Below are 18,151 nucleotides of genomic sequence, written 5' to 3' on the forward strand. Positions count from 1 at the left end.
CTCATAGAGCCCCATCTCGCAATTTACTAAGAACTTAAAGGATCTGCTGCTAATATATTCGTGCCAGTTGCAACAGGGCACCTTGTAAAGAGGTCTTGTAAAGTGTATGTCGCGAATGGTCAGATCTGCTGTGGCAGCACAAGGCATATTAGACATATTGGCATTAATGTTATGGCTTATCGATGTAAATTACAATAAAGATACATTATTGGTTAAATGTACAATAATTCTGGGGTGTAAGGCAGTCGGTACTGTCAGTTTCAAAACAATGATATTAAACATAAAATTAAATGTTATGTTTAATTTCAGTTTTAATTTTGGATGACTAAAATGCAGCTGAGTAAAAAACAAAAAAGTAGAGTATTCTCTCCCAAATACTGAGAGTAGACATTTGAGCAGAATATAACTAGGCCTATTTACTGCCCCCTCTGTCCTTCTTTTATCTGAAGCCGTTAGCATTGGGACTGTGTGCTGCTACCATAAAGAAGAACACTAGAGGGCGTTGACGGTGGTCTGCATGGTGTGTTTCGGCGGGGGCGGGGGGCTGGAGGCTCTGCAGATGGAAGCCTCTGAATTTCTACGGGCGTTCTTATTTTCCTAGTGGGAGACGATGGGAAGGCGGTGAAATGTCGAAATTTCAGTAGCAATTCTACATCATAGCCCCCCTCACACTCCATTTAGCTGATTTCTGTCGGCGTATCGTGAATCGTGGATGTTGATTTAACGGTATGTTCGTAGTAGGTGAAGAGAACGGGGATTGACAATAGCTAACGTTACGCCATGGGTATCCTGGTCGGTTAGCCCGCTAGTTGCTGGTCTGAATTGTTTGATCTCGTGCAAGCAATGATAGACCAATGTTAGCTAGCTAGCTTGGCTCCCACAGGCCCTGCGAGACGGCTGCTCTGGTCTCCGTCGGTGGCGAGGTAAGTCAAAATCGTTAAACGTCCTCCATAGCTCATCTGTGTTATTGTGTGGCTTATATCAATTAATGCCAGGCTGTTGCATCAATCGTTTTCAGGACGATCGCGTGGATCGTTTATCTTGCAGGTTTTGCTAGATGTTATTTTGCAGTGTGAAATGTATGGCTTGCGTTATTTGCCGCGGTTGGTTAAGCTAAGCTAGCCATGGTTGAATGTCCTGATTTAGTGGGCCTGTGCCGTTGCTGCTTTCTAGGTAGCCAGCCAGCCAGCCAGCCAACCTAATGCTCATCACGGGCTAACTGGCTGGCTAGCTGGACGGCTTTTTTGGCTAGCTTTCCATTGAGAGGTTGCAATTTTGCGTGGATCATCGTCTGTTACGATGGTTAAATTTGTAATAGAAAATAAGGGGAGTGTCTATTTTGATCAGGTAGGGCTATATTTGTCGTCCTACGCAGCCTCTCGTTATGAATCCACAGTTGAGCTCCGTGACAGACAGAGCGACCGGCCGACATCAGACGGACCTGGCGAGGTTTAGCCTGATGGCTGGATCTGTGTTATGCTAGACAGCTAGCGATATGGTATTTAGCCAACACAGGCATTGCTTAGCTTATTATAGGCCTTATATAAGCCTTCGGTTGCTACACATTTTGCCATGGCAGAGGCTTGCCCCTGCTGTTGTATCTGAATAGCTAAATAAACTTGACGTTAGCTAGCTGATGTACTAAAGCCTGGATGAGCCTCTGAGAGCCTGAGGAGTGAACTCGGAGATCTTTTAACCGTTGGGATTTTTGTTAAACGTTAGCTACACCAACGTGTGTAAATGTACAGAGACGTTGTTTTTCTAGATGACTGAGAAGACTGGTGTTACATGTCATCCAAGATGAATGTCAGGCAGGATGCCATTTGACTGTGTTTTTTTTTTCTCTCTCTCTCTCTCTCTCTCTCTCTCTCTCTCTCTCTCTCTCTACCCCATCGTCACTTCCGTTTCATTAGACTCCCTTATCGGCAGCAGGAGTCTTGTTATGGCTGATAGTGTGTTTTATTTGTATGTAAAAATATCAAAAGTATAAGGATAAACATTGTACATACGCCAAATGCTAATCCTGTAAAATCCTGAGCCTTGCAGATGTTTTCCCTCTAATGTGTCCTCAGGTAATGAAGTCATCATGTTGGCCAGAGCTGCTCTGCGCGGGGAGCCTGTGCTACCTGTGATTCCCTCGGCTGGTTGACTGCTTCACTTCAGACCTTCCTTCCCGTCAAGCCATGGTTACGCTAAATGTTGAGCAGATCTGTAGTCTTGACGTCAACTACAACCACTGGACATCGCTCTGGTGAGGCTGGGTTTAGTAATTTGTCTTGGTATTTATTATCACCGCAAAAGCACATGAAATTCATGCAAAACCTTTTATTCCTATATCTGTAATCTCTCTCAGCTTCTGCATGATCCTCACAGCCTCACTGAAACCTGCTGGCCCACAGATCAGATGGATTGATGCCTGGTGAGTATGCAGGTGTTTAGAAGCAAGATTTGTTACTTTGGAGACTGTAACAAAATGTAAGAATATGATCTTAAAATATAGTATGTAATACAATCTTTTAACAATTTTTTTTTTTTTTTTTTTTTTTTTAAATGTAAGAAACCTGTATAATTACATTTCAAGATATTTTCAGACCATTTCTATTTGTCTATTCAATGTAAACCTCCAGATTCACAATATATTTCAGAAATGGACACGCATACAAGGTTTTTGTATGACTGCAACTGTATGTCCTGTGTGTGAGCAATTCTATAATTGTTTGATCCGATCTCCATTGAAAACCTAATCCAACAAGGGAGATGCATCATTATGTATCGTGCATTTATTTATTGAGCCAAATTACAATAATGTGTTGGATAACTGTGAACATTTGATCTAATGTGACCACCTTCAGTAGCAATATCTTAAGCTAAACGTTCCTGATAACTGGTGATAAATCCTGCTATAGGAGGAATTTTGAACTGCACTTTTTATTTTGGTCCCACAAACAGGTCTGTCAAACAAAGTTTAGAGATGTCCTGATCTAGTCACCACAGGCGCCAGTGCAAGCTTTCTGTAGATAACAGCTACACAATTTTGGCTAATAAAACTGTAAAATGACTTTGCACTGATTTGGTTTTCTGTTACATGTGTGCCTTAGCCCACTGACCCACGCAGTGTGCAGAGTGTTTCTGGGATGGTTTTGGGTCTATCCTGCCATGATTCAGAAGTAAATATGTGATAAGAGTGCAGTTCCACTCATGAATAAACTAGAATACACTACTGTAATTGAGCAAGTACAACGTAACTGGCTTGGTTTAGCCCAATCACAGCATAAGAACCCCAGTTACTACATTGCAAGTTTTCACTGTAAAATAGGTCCACAGGGCAGTTATTTAAATGTTTTGTCATCTGCTGAGATGGCTCCTCACTGTTGAATGCTGCATGTCCATTAATGGCGCTGATGGAGTATCAGAGCTTGATCTGGTAGAACGCTAATAACTAAGGATCGGCGCTGGATTGAACTTAAATAGCTGCCACAGATCCATTGAAGCATACCTGGGTCTCCCTGATCCCAGTACCTGATACTAATCTGTTAATTAAGCAATGAATACAAGCTGCTGGACAGCACACATTTTGAATTGTTGTGTTTTTATGTTTGGTTTTGTTTTTGTTAAAATGACAATCTTGGTAGAAATCTTTTTGTAACCTTTTCAACTGGGACGAGTAATAGTGTCTCTTTTCTGAGGTTCTCAGGAATCTACTTTGATTGAGGCATAGGACACACTGCGCTAAATCTGTATAGTGACGACTGCATTTGAATTGTGAAGATTTATGTTCTTGAAACATGGGAGGGGTAGCTCAACTGCGAAACGTGGCAATATTTACTTTGTCACCACAAAGCCTTTACAGTGTCCTCATTTCACACCAAATCACACTGAATGATCTTTGCATTATATCTCTTAACAGCATTATGTGGAAATTTTTAAAAAATGACCCTTTAGGGCGTAGTCAGTTCATCTCGCTTTTGCTGTCTGGATTCACAGCATCAGTAAATATCAGTAATATCTCCATATTTTACTGATTCCACCACTCTTGTGCAGATTAACCTTTATCTACTCATACTTCAGAACACTTGCTGGGTCCTGGCCTTTCTGTTTGAGGCACATCAGTACAGTGTATACTATCTTTGATGCATTTCCATGTACATACAAAACCGAAGAGCTAAAAACATGCCCATATGCTGATCTAGCTGTTGGTGTTTTGCTCTTGTTAAGCTCAGCAGCTAGACTTGCATGCAAATGTTTGTCCTGGATTAAGTAGAAAAGTAACTTTAGAAGAGAAGCGAAAACGCCTATGCCCTGTTTACACCTGGTTACTTCATGTGACTAGTATTTGAATTGTATCCTGGTAGGATTTTAGCCACCTGTATTTACACTTCATAGACAGATGTGTCTCCGGTTAGTCAAACTGAAATCTTGCTGTGTGTGAGGAAATGCTAATTTGCTCATGGCACAGCAATTATTCCTGGTGTTTCGATTCTACTTGAAGGGGTTAAATGCATCTTGGGTGCGTTTACACCCAAGCAATTGGCATTTTTATGTGGCTTGGCCTTCTTGGTCTGATTAACCAGAGATACGTGTGACAAAGTGTAAATGCATGTGGCTAAAATGAGGATACAATCCGGATACTAGTCATATGAAGTGGACAAGTGTAAATGGGGTCTGAGTTGCAGTGCAGATATTTTTGCATTTTGAATGTCAGTTTCATTAATTGTTTTCAGTGAAAGCTGTCAGAACCAAGTCCTATAATAAACATGTGTTTTTACAGCATAGAAAAATGCTTAATTTGACACTGACATAACAAAACTGTAGCTAGAAAAACATTTGCCATGAAGTCGTATTTGTATAATTCTTCAAAACATCCTATTTGAAACTCCCTATGTGTAGGGAAACCTGTATTAATTTGCTCTATGTTGTAAATGTAGCAAATACTGTAATCCTCTTTTGCTGTTGTTGGTGAGTTTGTGTTTAAAGGTAGAACTTCCCATCCCTAAAAAACAATGAAAACTCAAGTTCTGAAGTTTTCTCCCATGTTGCTAATAGATGGTGTTTGTGAAATACTTGTGTTTTTTTTTCATGTTTCACAGAGAGCAGTTATTGGCAGCTCTGCCCTTCCTCAAAGTCTGGCCTGCAGGGCGTGCTGAGCTCCAGCTTCCCCCCCGGCCCTGTGCCTCTTGGACCTTCTGCTGCCCACCTGCCGGAGGGGGACACCCTGAATCGCCCACTTGCCCCAAGCACCTCTGTGACGGACCTGTCTTTTCCCGGGCCACCCCCTCCCCCCCCGCCACCCCCAAAACGCCACTGTCGTTCGCTGTCTGTACCGGAGGACCTCTCACGCTGCCGGTACACCTGGCGGCCAAGTGCCTCCAAGGTCTGGACACCAGTGAACCGTCGATGCCACAGTGGAGGGGGCGCGGGGGGGCCATGTCCGCTGCGTGCCCCCAGTTCCTCTCTCAATTCGTCTCTGCATTCTTCCTCCAGTCCTACCTTCTTCAGCTTAGCCCTTTCCCCAGATTCCCCACTGCCTTGGAGTTTCCCTTGGGACCCGAGTGACACTGCCGGAGGCGGTGCGTGTTGCTGCTTTTTCCCTTCACCTTCCTCATGCTCTTCCTCACCTTCTCCTCTTCACCCTCCTCACCCTCCACAGCGTCGCTTCTCACTCTCTCCTGTGCTCATCCGTGAAGCTGCTGCACACTTCCTTCCGCCTCCCCAGGTGCCCCCACAGCCAACAACCCATCCTCCGGCAGTGCCCGCCTCACCGTCGTCTGCGTGCAGCACTCCATCTTCACTGCGCCGCGCGCTTCCTCCTCAGCTTCCACGCTGTCACTCTCAGCCATGTGACCTACTCCTGCTCAAACCTGGTCTGAAGCGCCGAAGGGATCCAGACAGACCATGTGCACGGCCTGTGCTAGACTTCGCAAAAATGACACAGGTAGCTTTTTGGTTTCTTTGTACACTTGCATATATATGTTGGGAATATATATATTTTGGGAAGGAGAAAAGGTTTAATCAGGTTTAATCAGCAATACATATATTAAAGCAGTGTTATAGAGTAGGGATTCTCGATCACTCACAGTAGTAAAATGTGCAGCCCCTGTTACTGGGGTCCGAAAAACTGCCCTTCAGACTACTACTTCAGCCTTTTTTACTTTGTGAACAGTGCCCCGACTCCCAGCGGGCACATAATGCCTGGTTGGGAGTCATATGAGCTTCTGGATTCAAACCCCTGGTCTATACTGTGTGCACCACAGTGAGCTGAGCCTGATTCAGCAGTAAAACTGTATGGAAGCCTAGCTAATAATTATCTAATAATATCTAATAATTATCTAATAATTGTTTTTGGATAAAGTTTCCAGTACAGAATTCTGATTGGATATAAGCATAGAAATTTAAACATCATATACAACAAAATATCACACACATACTTCGCAACTAACTGTGTAGATACAAGTCATTTTAGTGTATGCTCATCATTTTAGTAAAATGTACTGAATACAAATTCAGTATTTGTCACCTCAGTTACAGATTTTACTGCTTACTTAGTGCTTTGCATCTTGTCTCTTTTCATAATTTCACATTGTTTACCTTTCTTTTCAGACCCGAAGCACGGATCCCCTAAGTTGTTTGGAGCGTGGTAGACTTGCCTGTGGAGGGGACGTCTGCATGGGCCTTGAGCCTTTTTTTGGAGACTTTAGAGGGTCATGTTCACCCGCTGAAGGCTTGGGAAGGACGAGTATTGGACCACTGAGTGAAAGTGATGAGGAGGAGGAGGAGGACAGAGAGGAAGCAGACTCTGCACGTGATGGGGGACAACAAAGTGTTTTTGAGAGGGATTGTACTGAACTAGACATTACCCTTATCGAGGAGAATTAAAACATTGTCTAAAGGTTGCTATTTTTCCTCCCCTGCATTGCCAGCGTTCAACACCTCTGTTCACCACCTGCTACCCTACTCTGGCAGGCCTCTCAGGAACACGGCTGCTCTCTCACAAGTCGTGCAGATGTAAAAAACAAAAAAAACCAACAACAACAAAAAACAAAACATAAAACAACAAATCTCATTGATGCATTAATGGAGACATGTCGACTACTATCAGTGATTTACAGGTAATGCAGTTGGTCATGGATGCTGACCCAAAATCATATTACATTCCACAATCAGTTGCTAAGAAACTCTTAAGGATGTGAATATTAGAAGGCTGGGGACACCAGCTGGGAATTTGGTAGCTGTTCTCTTTAAAAAAAATTAAATAAAATAAAAAAATCACTGGCAGATAGAACTTGAGGGGAGCTGGTCTTTGGCTTCTTGCTGTCTTTCTTTTTCATGTCTTTTTCTCTAAACATGTTTTGTTAGTAAGAATAGTCTTTTGTGGATGATAGTTATGAAATACCAGTGTTTTGTTCAGTTTGAAAAAAAAAAGGTCAACATAAGAGCTGTAATTTACTCTTTGGACCTCTCTACTTCCTGAGAAACGTCCATCTGATTCAGCATATAAGCCTTAAGATGCCTTTTTTCTTTATCAAAAGACTCTTGGAGGAAAATAAGTGTGTATCTGTTGTCCTTCTTACTGTTATTTTTCTGCTTTTTTAATCTGTACAATGCATTCCTCTGAAACTGAATACTCTGAATACATTGAGTGAACATCAATTAATGCACTGTATTTGAGACAGAAATAGAATGAACGCAACCACTGTATTCTGAAGGCACATTGTAATACTGAATACATTATATTGTACAGTGAGCATTTGTTTAAAGCAAATTGAGTATAAAGATGGTAGTATGAAGGGTGGAAGGTGTTTTTTTTTTTTTTTTTTTTTTTTTGTCTTTTTTTGTTGTATGTGTATTAAGATTGAAAATCCAGACTCAGTTTATGCATAAATAAAGTTTATTTGAAATTATTTTGCAGAGAAAGAAAAACATCAAGTGTCAAGTATTTCCCAAAACCATAGATGTGGGTTTTGTCCCCTTGTTGGGAGACAATACCATTGGTAGACCGTCACTGTGCTAACAGTGAAATGAAAAGTTTTTTCTCCTTTTGGTAATTATGTTTGACACTTATCATATTTAAAATGATTTCAGTGGATCTGTTTATTATCTTCATAGGCTATCCATTTGTGCAAGTCACCTTGCCTCAACACCACTCATTAAAGGTCTTGGAACCAGTGTAAAACAGTGTACATTCATAATTTTTGTTTCTTTAAGTGTAATGGAGATATTTGCCAGCCAGTTACAGTATTCTTAACCAATGTAATACAGTTGTACTACAAAAACTGTAGTACTGCAGATTTACTGCAGTGTGCATCTACACAATTCACATTTGCTAGCCGCTTGTTCAACAAACGGTTAGCAAAAGCCTAATCTGCATCAGTTTTATGTAATTGTCTGCTGCAGTTTGAGGGGGTGCTGGAGTTAGTCGTTCCTTTGTAAGAATGTGTTGCTTATTACTTCCAGACACTGCTGTTGAATATACAGTGAATGATATTCAGGTTTAACCAACCACACCTTCACCCTATGATGATTTTAAAAAATGTTTTTTTTAAAACCAACAACAATTTATTAGTAATTAAATGTATCTGTAATCTCTGTAAATATCATATCTACAGATTCATAAAGCCATTTTAACACATTTTTACTATGTAATGAAATAATGGACATGAATGGCTGTGGCAATATTGGGCTTTCAGTTATTTCTTTTAACTGTTTTCTTTTGGAGCAGAACAAGAACTAAAATGAGGACATTGTGTTTGTGTCCACTGTAAAATTCATATTTTACAAAGAAAGCAGAACTTCTTATTGGGTAGAAATTTGATACACTTTGTTTATACATGTTTCTTTTTATGTATATTATATGCTAGTCCATAGAAAGTCCATTGCTAGCACTAGCTATATTGCCAACTGAGATAGCTTTTACTGTAAACCTTTACTGTAAATGCCCTTAAAGCAGGGGAAAGCTGGAACACAGATCTAGTGTTGTCCTCATGTGGTTTCAACAGCGTGGAATGGAACTAAAGAAGGGCAGTTCAGGAACTGTGGAGGTCAAGATAAGATCTGGAAGACCAAGAAAAGTCTGGACGAAAATGTCTCGTTTGCTGGTAAGACGTCAAGAAATCAAAATCCCCATAAAACTGCCAAGAACCTTCATGAAGATTTAAAGTTAAAAGAGAGGATCCAACATGGACTTATGAGACACAAACTGAAGTGGTTCTCACTTCTCTGACCTAAACACAACAGGACAAACAACTGAAAAAATTGCCGATTAAAATGACAAATAGGTTATGAAAACCTACAAACTAGTTCAGAAGATAAAATACAGTGCTTACTGTTTTTGAAGGTAAATGTTATTTGATCTGTTTAGATAAGGTTACCCCCCCTCCCATTTTATTAATATCAGTAAAGTCCATATTCATAATTTGTGCATAGTTTATGCATAATTGTCACTGAAAATGATGGTCAAGGACAGATACTGATAATCTAGATAAAGAAAAGTTGTTTTAAATGTGTTAAGTTTTAATTGTTTTAGACTTTTTTTTTTAGACTTTTTTAGAGAAACAAGTCATGTAATTCTTAAGTCATGAACTCTACTGGATTTACACTACACAGAAAAACTAGTTACACTACTGTAACCTGTTTTTTTTGTGCCATGTTACCACCAACAGTGCTGGTGACATAAGAGCAGTGGCACAATATGTCAACACGTGTACAAATGAACAACTACAACTACATTGTTAATTAATACTCTTTGAACTAATTAACACAATAATGTGCATTTCCCATCCCATTTGATTGATCTCTGAATTCAGGAGCGTTTCTACATTGTCCTATCTCTTAAGGGTTACTGAAACAGGATCATCACTTATCATGTTCAGTCATTTTAATGTCCTTTTCTTATATTAAATGACTGATAATATTACTATCCTGGCTCTTTTCTGTATTTTCTGAATCAAGAGCCATTTGTCCTGACCTGCTAAAAAATGCTGAAATGCCCATCACTAGCTGTGCAAACATACAGCTACAGGCTGTTCCTGTAAACACAGCTTTAGCATCACCATTTAATTTGAACTGGGCCTAGTAACACTGCAAATACACAGCAGAGCTGCACGTGGTAAAATGCATTGTTCATGAGTAGGAAAAAATGAGATTTACATTCGTGTCCATGAGGGGGCAGCAAAGGCAAACAGCATGACTATCTAGCAGGTCTTTATGTAGACTGTGAGACATGCTTCTTTTTCACTTTATGTTATTTAGCAGGTTAGTTGGAGTATGACTATCCAGGTGGGAGGCACTGCTTGTGATTTTGTGTGATTTATTTAATTGGAATCTCTTTATCTAGTTGCAGGATCACACACACACACACACTATATGTCCTATAAGTGTTTGTGGACACCCCTTCTCATAAATGCATTCAGCTACTTTAAGTTACACCCATCGCTGACATAGATGTGCACATAGCTTCTCTAGCTCCCCTATTCTAGTATTGCCAATAGAATAGGAGACTCAGGAGCAGATAGACCTTAACCTATTGGCACCATACCTAATGGTGTGGGCTACAGTGGTACAAAGCCCCCCGAGCAGTGGAACTGTGTTCTCTGGAATTCAGAGACTTACCGTCCAGTCATTTTGGGATTTGTTGGGGAGTTGGGGCTGAGGTGGGGTGGTGATCATCCTACATCCCGACCTCCGTACTGTTCTTGTTGCTTAATGCGATCAAATTCTCACAACAACGCTCCAAAATCTAGTAGAAAGCCTCCCCTGGTCAGTAGAGACAGTTCCTCCAACAAAAGTATGAACTCTTTTTAATACCCTTGATTTCAAAAGGAACAATGATTTTGTCCATTCGGGTCAAATCTATGCAGAAATACAAAAGGAATGAGTATAGATACTGCGTTCACTGGTCAGATATACAGTCACTTGTCATGAGCATAGTTGTTTACTGTACTGCTGTTCTATTTGCTGCATTTTTGGAACACAGTGGTGGCTGGGTGGACTTCTTTCGATGGTTCAGTTATGTACTGCAGGAACTGTTTGCTGCTGTGTATTGCAGTGACCTCAGGTGGGGCTTCACAGTTTTGTGGTCATTGCGAAAATATATTGTATGCCAGGTGTACTTGGTACAGTTTTACACTACTGTGAAAGTGTGATCAAACTGTGGCTCAAAGTGTTCTCTTAATGGTTTCATTGGCTCAGTGATCTATATTATGTTCATGACATGGCAAACAAGCTAACTGAGCTAAATTGTTTCTCTGAAGTTGAGAACACTTTACATTAGTTAGGCATAACGTGAAAGTACCTGCCTAATAATGAACGACTCCTGTTTTTTCTAGAGCCGACTCGGACTCTTGACTTTCACCTCAATTTGCCAGGAATCCAGCTTCCCCTTCCTTCTGTGGCAGCTAATCATGAAGCATTAAAGAGCCTAATTTTCTGTAGCCTGATTTTGGATACAGGACGCTAAGGTGGAAAGATTTTAATTGACCAGCATTAGCATAAAGGCTACTAACCAAACAATGTAGTGAAAAGAACAGCAAGAGAATAACACAATTTATAGTCCTCCGAACTCCCAACTGAACAGGAATGAACAATTCAGGGGTTAAAGTGGGGTGAGGGTTTGGGTATTTTCAGTGTATGTATTTTCAATAAATACTAGCCCCAGGCCTGTAAAAGCCAGCTAACTGGCTCAGCACTCTTTTGCTCAGTTAGAAGCGGAAATGCTAAAGTTTGGGTAAGAATGACTGATAATGTGTTACTAATGTGGCCTCATTAAAATCTGACTGGCAAACCCTTTAGAGAAATGCTGTGTGTAAGAAATGATGTGTTATTCAGTTGTTGATGTACTCAACCTTTTGGCTTGTTGGTTGTTAAATTGGCATTTCTCCTCTGCATGTTCAGTGAAGTGATTAAAATCTTCGAAAACTGGGCCAAAAACGTCTTACATTTACTTTGACATTTACATGAATGTAGTGCTGTGTGGAATTGATGTTCTCAGCTCTTATACCTTGAACAAGTGGTGACAGCAATAAAGTTTTTAAATTCAGGACAAATGTGTTTTGCAAAATTTGTAAATTCTGAATTATTTGATGCTTTTTACAACAAATAGTCACAAAGCAGCTTCGCAGAGATCTGCCTCTGAGCCTCTTTTGAGGAAGCCATGGGTGACAATGGCAAGGAAAAACCCCTTCGGATCGAGAGGAAGAAACCTTGAGAGCAACAAAGAATCAAAGGGTCCTATCCTTTATCCTCCTCTGGTCAATACCGGATAGTTGAACAGATAACGGATAAGAATAACTGGATACAAATAGGGAGGTGCTGTGGGCAAATTTGAAGTCAATTGAGAATGAGTGAAGGACACATGCTCAGTGTTGATGTGAATGTTAAACCTGCATACACTGCCATGCACAGCTATGCAATAAAGCGTTAATGAAACAATGCAAAGATTCAAGCGGGGAAGCAGGGTAGTGTGCAGCCCCAGAGCAGGAGGAAAACCTCCTCATCAATACCTTCATTTGGGTTAAGACCTTTAAACAAGCAAATTCATTTTTTGGAAATGCAGTAAAGAGTTTTCAATGTTTTCTTTGAACTGTTTTACAATATTATACAGTTGCTATATTGTGCAATGTAATCCAGTACACCTGACAATGGCTGTTTTTTTTTTTTTTTTTTTTGCTGTGGTATGAGATTACTGGCCCACTTGGCCTGTAATCTAAAGTTGTAAAGTTTTGTATTTTTCAGGCCAATCTTTCAAAGCATTCTCTGCACTGAAGTGGTCTCTGCTCTTGACGCCCTATCGTCTAAAGCACTGGCGTCATACCAGAAACTCCTCTCTTACATTGCATCTACACCCACATGTACCACCTACTTGCTCATGCAATTATCTAATCAGCCGATCGAGTGCCAGTGTAATGCATAATTGCAGAGGGACAGGCAAGCTGCCAGGTAGAGGTAGAATGTGGTTTATTGGATTATAGCTTTCGAAGTCGTTTCTTGATTAAATGAGTTCTAAAGTAGTGATCTTTTCTGGAAGTGGCTCTGGAATAAATTACATTAAAGAAATGCTGTGCGTTCTGTGTCTTGTTTGATTTCTTGCAAGTGAACTTGCAACTTGGTATCTAGAGTAACATTTGAGTTGGAGAACTTGATGTAAAATAATGGTGGTCCGAATTGACTATTTTATTAAGGCTTTGGCTTTGACTAAATATCAGACTAATGCCAACACTACAGTAGAAGACTTTGAAAAGACATTCTTATCTAAGGAATATGTATTTTGTAAAGACTGAAAGAATCTGGCAGGGACACTAGGTTGCAAGACTGCAACCAGCCTCCTTTTGAAATTGTTAAAACAAAAATTTACAAGAGGAGGAAACGCTTGAATAATGGCGCAGAAACAGAAATAGCTTTTGGCTGTTTCATAGCTGCCCTTGTGTGCAGGAGTTTGTCCAGGAAGTGAAGACACAACCCTGGTTAAATAAATGGGGGCAGCAAGGTACTTCCTGTTTGTTGCTGGAGAGAGCTCACCTATTGGTTAGTCACAATATCCATGTCATAATTTGCATGAGCCAGGATGAGAAAAAGACTGAGTTAACACCGTTATCCTGACCACCTGGCACCGGACGATCAAGATGCTGGGAGTGTGCTGCAACTCTTTATTCTGACATTGGAAATTTGTCTGTGACAGTAAAATAGCAGGAAATGATTTTTCTTTTTTTTTTTTTGGTGTAAGGCCGACATAACTGTGAATAATGAAGAGCAGAAAGCTATTACACAACAACATGAAAGCTTAAAGCAAAAGCAAAACAATTAATTATCACAATCTGGCAATTTGGGGGAACAATACTGTTACTTGATTGCTCTCAAAAACACCCTCTCACTTTAAAAGCAGTGTGAAATGATCCTTTTTATAGTCCTCAGAGAGAGATATAGGAGGCACTTTTCATCAAACTAGTTTTGACAGGTCGTCTCGACCAATCAGATCATGCCACGTCATCAAGCCACGCCCCCTGCATGTCCCTCCCTCGACCAATCAGAAGCGTGCATTTTCACCGGAAGTCCCGCCTTCTGGATATCCCTCCTTCCGGAAGTCCCGCCTATTGTGTTGCCGTCCAATGGGATAGCTGGGCACTTTTCATCAAACTTTTTTGACAGGTCTGTTATCTATTCTCACATACCAATGCCTAGCCGGGGTCAAAAGGTCTGAACGAACCTAGACCCTGATTCATTATCTGAACTTATCTGACTTATGAGTAACTCATCTGTTACTCAAACACCCCACCCCACCCCACACCTGTGCCCATGTGTATGTGTATGTGTTTGTGTGTAAACAAGGGAAGCCTAGCCGGTGTCAAAAGGTCCGAACGAACCTAGACCCTGATTCATTATCTGAACTTATCTGAGTTATGAGTAACTCATCTGTTACTCAAGCACCCCACCCCACCCCACACCTGTGCCCATGCCCATGTGTATGTGTTTGTGTATGTGTGTGTGTGTGTGTGTGTGTGTGTGTGTGTGTGTGTATAAACAAGGGAAGCCTAGCCGGGGTCAAAAGGTCCGAACGAACCTAGACCCTGATTCAGCAAAATATAGATATCCCTTCGGACATCTGTTACCCATTGCCAAACCCATCCTGTGCCACGTGAGAGAGACGGAGAGAGAGTTGATCAGAGATCTATAGACTTTTATTTACGAGTCAATTACGTATTACACGCAATGATTCGGTAACATCATTTAAAAAAGGCGCCCAATCAGGTGACCGAGATACATACGATCGAGCAAATCAGAGTATGCAACGTCATAAGTCTCCACCCATTCATTCAACAGGCCCTGTAGGCCGAAGGATTTAAAGGGTCAGTGTTTGTGCGGCGGTTAGGGTTAGAAGATAGCCGTAATAATCATGGCGTCCGATACTCCCAAAAAGATGAAACTGACTCTGGCTAAAAGACGATTGCGCTTGAAAGACACAGACACGATTTTTGCATGGCTTTGGCTAACGGCTATTATTTCGGGTTCTATTTTGATCAAGAAAATGACAGAGTTGTGTTGTACAGCGGGCCGACATCAAGTTTTGCGGATGCCTCTGAACTTTTTTCCTTGCAACGCAATGAATGGCATACTTTCAAAAGACATTTTGGTTGTATGTGTACTTATATTAAATTTAGATATTCGGATTGCAAAGTGATATTGTGGATCCTTTTTGTCACAGGTCATCAATAGCATTTTGTCATCATTATCACCTGCTACATCTTGTTGCCTGTGGATATTGTACATTCATTATTCAAATATTGCACAGGGCTTACCTGGAGTGGAGTCCCTCTTTTCCAGAGAAGTAACACATAACAGCACTTCCAGCTATAATCAGAGATGACCCTCCCCCGCCTATGAACACTGCTGCACCTATTTCAAATCTGAAGAATGAACAAAATCTTCAGCCCTCACCACTCCATGTGCAGTGCTTTTAAGAACGGAGAGGAGATGAGGTAATGATGTTAAGCAAAAAATGTCATGATACAAAACAAAAAAGTTGAGAGAGAAACATGTAGGAAGGAAAGGAGATTTGGGCAAATTCTCTCTCTCCCAAACCTTAATTACTTCATAACTTTATAACTACCAATAAAAACAACCTGTTATTTTACTGTGTTTTGGTGAGCAAACATACATTTTGGTTTTTATGCATTCCTAAATGACAAATGTAAAAGGATACAAGCTAGACAAAGCATTGAATGGAGGATCCAGTGTTTACAAAGTTTGATGTTTTGGCAACAGTTTCTACTTTTTGGTTCTTAAAACATTGTATTGACATCATAGTTAAAATGCCAAAGCACTTTGTGAAGTTAAATTAATAACAACTGCTTCTGAGCTCTTCTAAAATGTTGAATTGTGGATGTAGCTGTAGTATGCCTATGACTAACACTTGAAAAGTTACATGCTGCCTGGAAAAAAGTGACCGATCTAGAAGATGTGTCATTGGAACTCAATAAGATGTTTTTACATTAAAATTCAATTTTATCAAGCTAATATCAGCATAAAAATTTATGCAATTATAGACTTTACTATTCTAAGAATAAACTATTGGAAATATGGAGTAGCGTGTAAATGTATGGGCACCCCTAGTCAAAATATTGTTGTTTACTGTGAATTGTTCACAGTAACAACTGATCTTCAAAAAGCATAATTTACAGATAAAAGTCTTTTCAACATTTTAAGGAATGTTATTGTACAATTTTTGTTTTGTACAAATATAAAGTGAGAAAAAGAATAGCACCATGAAAAACGTTTTACCATTTTTTACAAAGGAATCTTTGGAGGTGTTACTAAGTATAGACCATGCAAGGTGTCCAAACTTTTGTATCAGGCCCTTTTATCTTTAATTTCTATCAAGCTTATACCGGCATAAAAAATTTATACAATTATAAACTTTACCTTTCAGAAATGTCATTTTACTATTCTGAGAATAAACTCTTGGAAATATGGAGTAGCATGTAAATGTATGGGCACCCCCTGGTCAAAATATTGTTGTTTACTGTGAATTGTTCACAGTAACAACTGATCTTCAAAAAGCATAATTTACAGATAAAAGTCTTTTCAACATTTTAAGGAATGTTATTGTACAATTTTATATGTATAGACCATGCAAGGTGTCCAAACTTTTGTATCAGGCCCTTTTACCTTTTAGAAATGGTAAAATTAAAACTAATCTAAAGCTTAAATAAAGAAATTTCATCACTGTGCACAGACATTAATCAGGTGAACTCAAACATGTACATGCCACTGTATAGGAAATAATAATAATAATAAGCGTATAAACTTAGTTATAGTCATAGTTGATAGTTCACCCGCAGACAAACTACATGCTTAAAACATCAACATTTACCTCAAACCTTCATTTCTTATGCAATTCTGAATAGACCTGCTTATGTGTTTTCTAAACAAGTAGATCACATAAAAAAAATAAAATAAAAAATACAGAAAACTAAAAAGAAAATTCTTTGCTTATTGACTGCATTAGATTTTTGGTCAAACAATCACAATCAGGCCCAGATTAGATTTAATAGATTATGTAACAACTATCAATAACTGATGAGCAGTTTCAGTTTCAAGGGTGTTTATTAATGATAAGCCTGCTAAAGCGTTAGTGTGGGTGTTTTAAACGTATATATATAAAATGAGGGGAAATCAAAGTAAATGCAATTATGTTTTAATGGCATTAGTATATGTCTTGAACATTACTTTTCAATCGGCTTTACATTTATTTCAAGAAAAGTAAAAATTTAAATTTCTGTGTGAAAGCATGTTCACCACATCTAAAAATAGCTTACTTCTGTGGCTTGTAGTTTGGATCCACATATTGCACCTGTGTACAGTATCATACCACTGAACCCTGTGGCACAAAAAGCATTGCATCATTTCTGGAATTATTTTACTATGAATTGAACAAGAATGAAGTTTGAAGGCATCATACCTAACGCCATATAGGTCAGGGCAGCTGCAAAAGTTACCCTGGCATTGGCAAGTTCAGAACCTCCAATCTTAGTATATTTCATTCCAATTAAAGCAAGCACAGCTCCCCAGAATCCCAGGATTACAGAGACAATAGCCAGGGCACGGCACACATGCAAGAAAACTTAAGAGACAGTGGTGAACTAGTTGCTGAACTTCACTGCACTGTCTAATTCAATCTAAAAACATCTGACATTGGTGGTCAAACTGTATACTGTTTTTTACCTGGCAGTGCTATCATGGATGGGTAATATTTGCAGTCCATCCACAGATTGGAAAAATATTTGACAGTGGTAACAACGGCTTCTCCCACCAGTACTCAGTGGGCAGAGTAGAACAGTTCAGTAACCAGCCACAAAGACAACAAATGAAGCAACCAATCTCCATATACATCATTTCTGTGTGATTAATTTTTTCAAGTCTTGTAATACAATTAAAACAGCAGATATAGGTAATAGTTTATGTAATATAAAAATATTTTTTTTTTAAAAGATTTAAAAAAGACACAAATAGCCAAATCTGAACTCATCATTCACAGTTTTACACAGTAAGCAGTTGGTTTTGCACCATAAGCAGCTTCTTATTGTTGGAGGGGGGGGCTCTAAGTTACTATATCTGAGCTCATAATTCTAATGGGGGCAGTTTCTCTAATTACCATTTACTATGT

At 39.7% G+C, this 18,151-nt stretch overlaps 1 protein-coding gene and 1 pseudogene across 1 annotated transcript; one reads left to right on the forward strand and one right to left on the reverse strand.

Moving 5' to 3' along the window:
* Nucleotides 1-544: 544 nt before the first annotated feature.
* Nucleotides 545-8,170, forward strand: fam53c (family with sequence similarity 53 member C). The gene is made up of 5 exons (XM_072662390.1): nt 545-923; nt 2,073-2,251; nt 2,354-2,419; nt 5,088-5,932; nt 6,598-8,170. The coding sequence occupies exons 3-5, from the start codon at nt 2,413-2,415 to the stop codon at nt 6,871-6,873; spliced, it is 1,128 nt and encodes a 375-aa protein (XP_072518491.1). The 5' UTR covers nt 545-923; nt 2,073-2,251; nt 2,354-2,412; the 3' UTR covers nt 6,874-8,170.
* A 7,110-nt stretch (nt 8,171-15,280) lies between these two features.
* Nucleotides 15,281-17,880, reverse strand: LOC140539775 (claudin-10-like; annotated as a pseudogene).
* Between the last annotated feature and the right edge of the window lie 271 nt (nt 17,881-18,151).

This window comes from Salminus brasiliensis, chromosome 18 (assembly GCF_030463535.1).
Source record: "Salminus brasiliensis chromosome 18, fSalBra1.hap2, whole genome shotgun sequence".
In the NCBI taxonomy this organism is placed as follows: domain Eukaryota; kingdom Metazoa; phylum Chordata; class Actinopteri; order Characiformes; family Bryconidae; genus Salminus; species Salminus brasiliensis.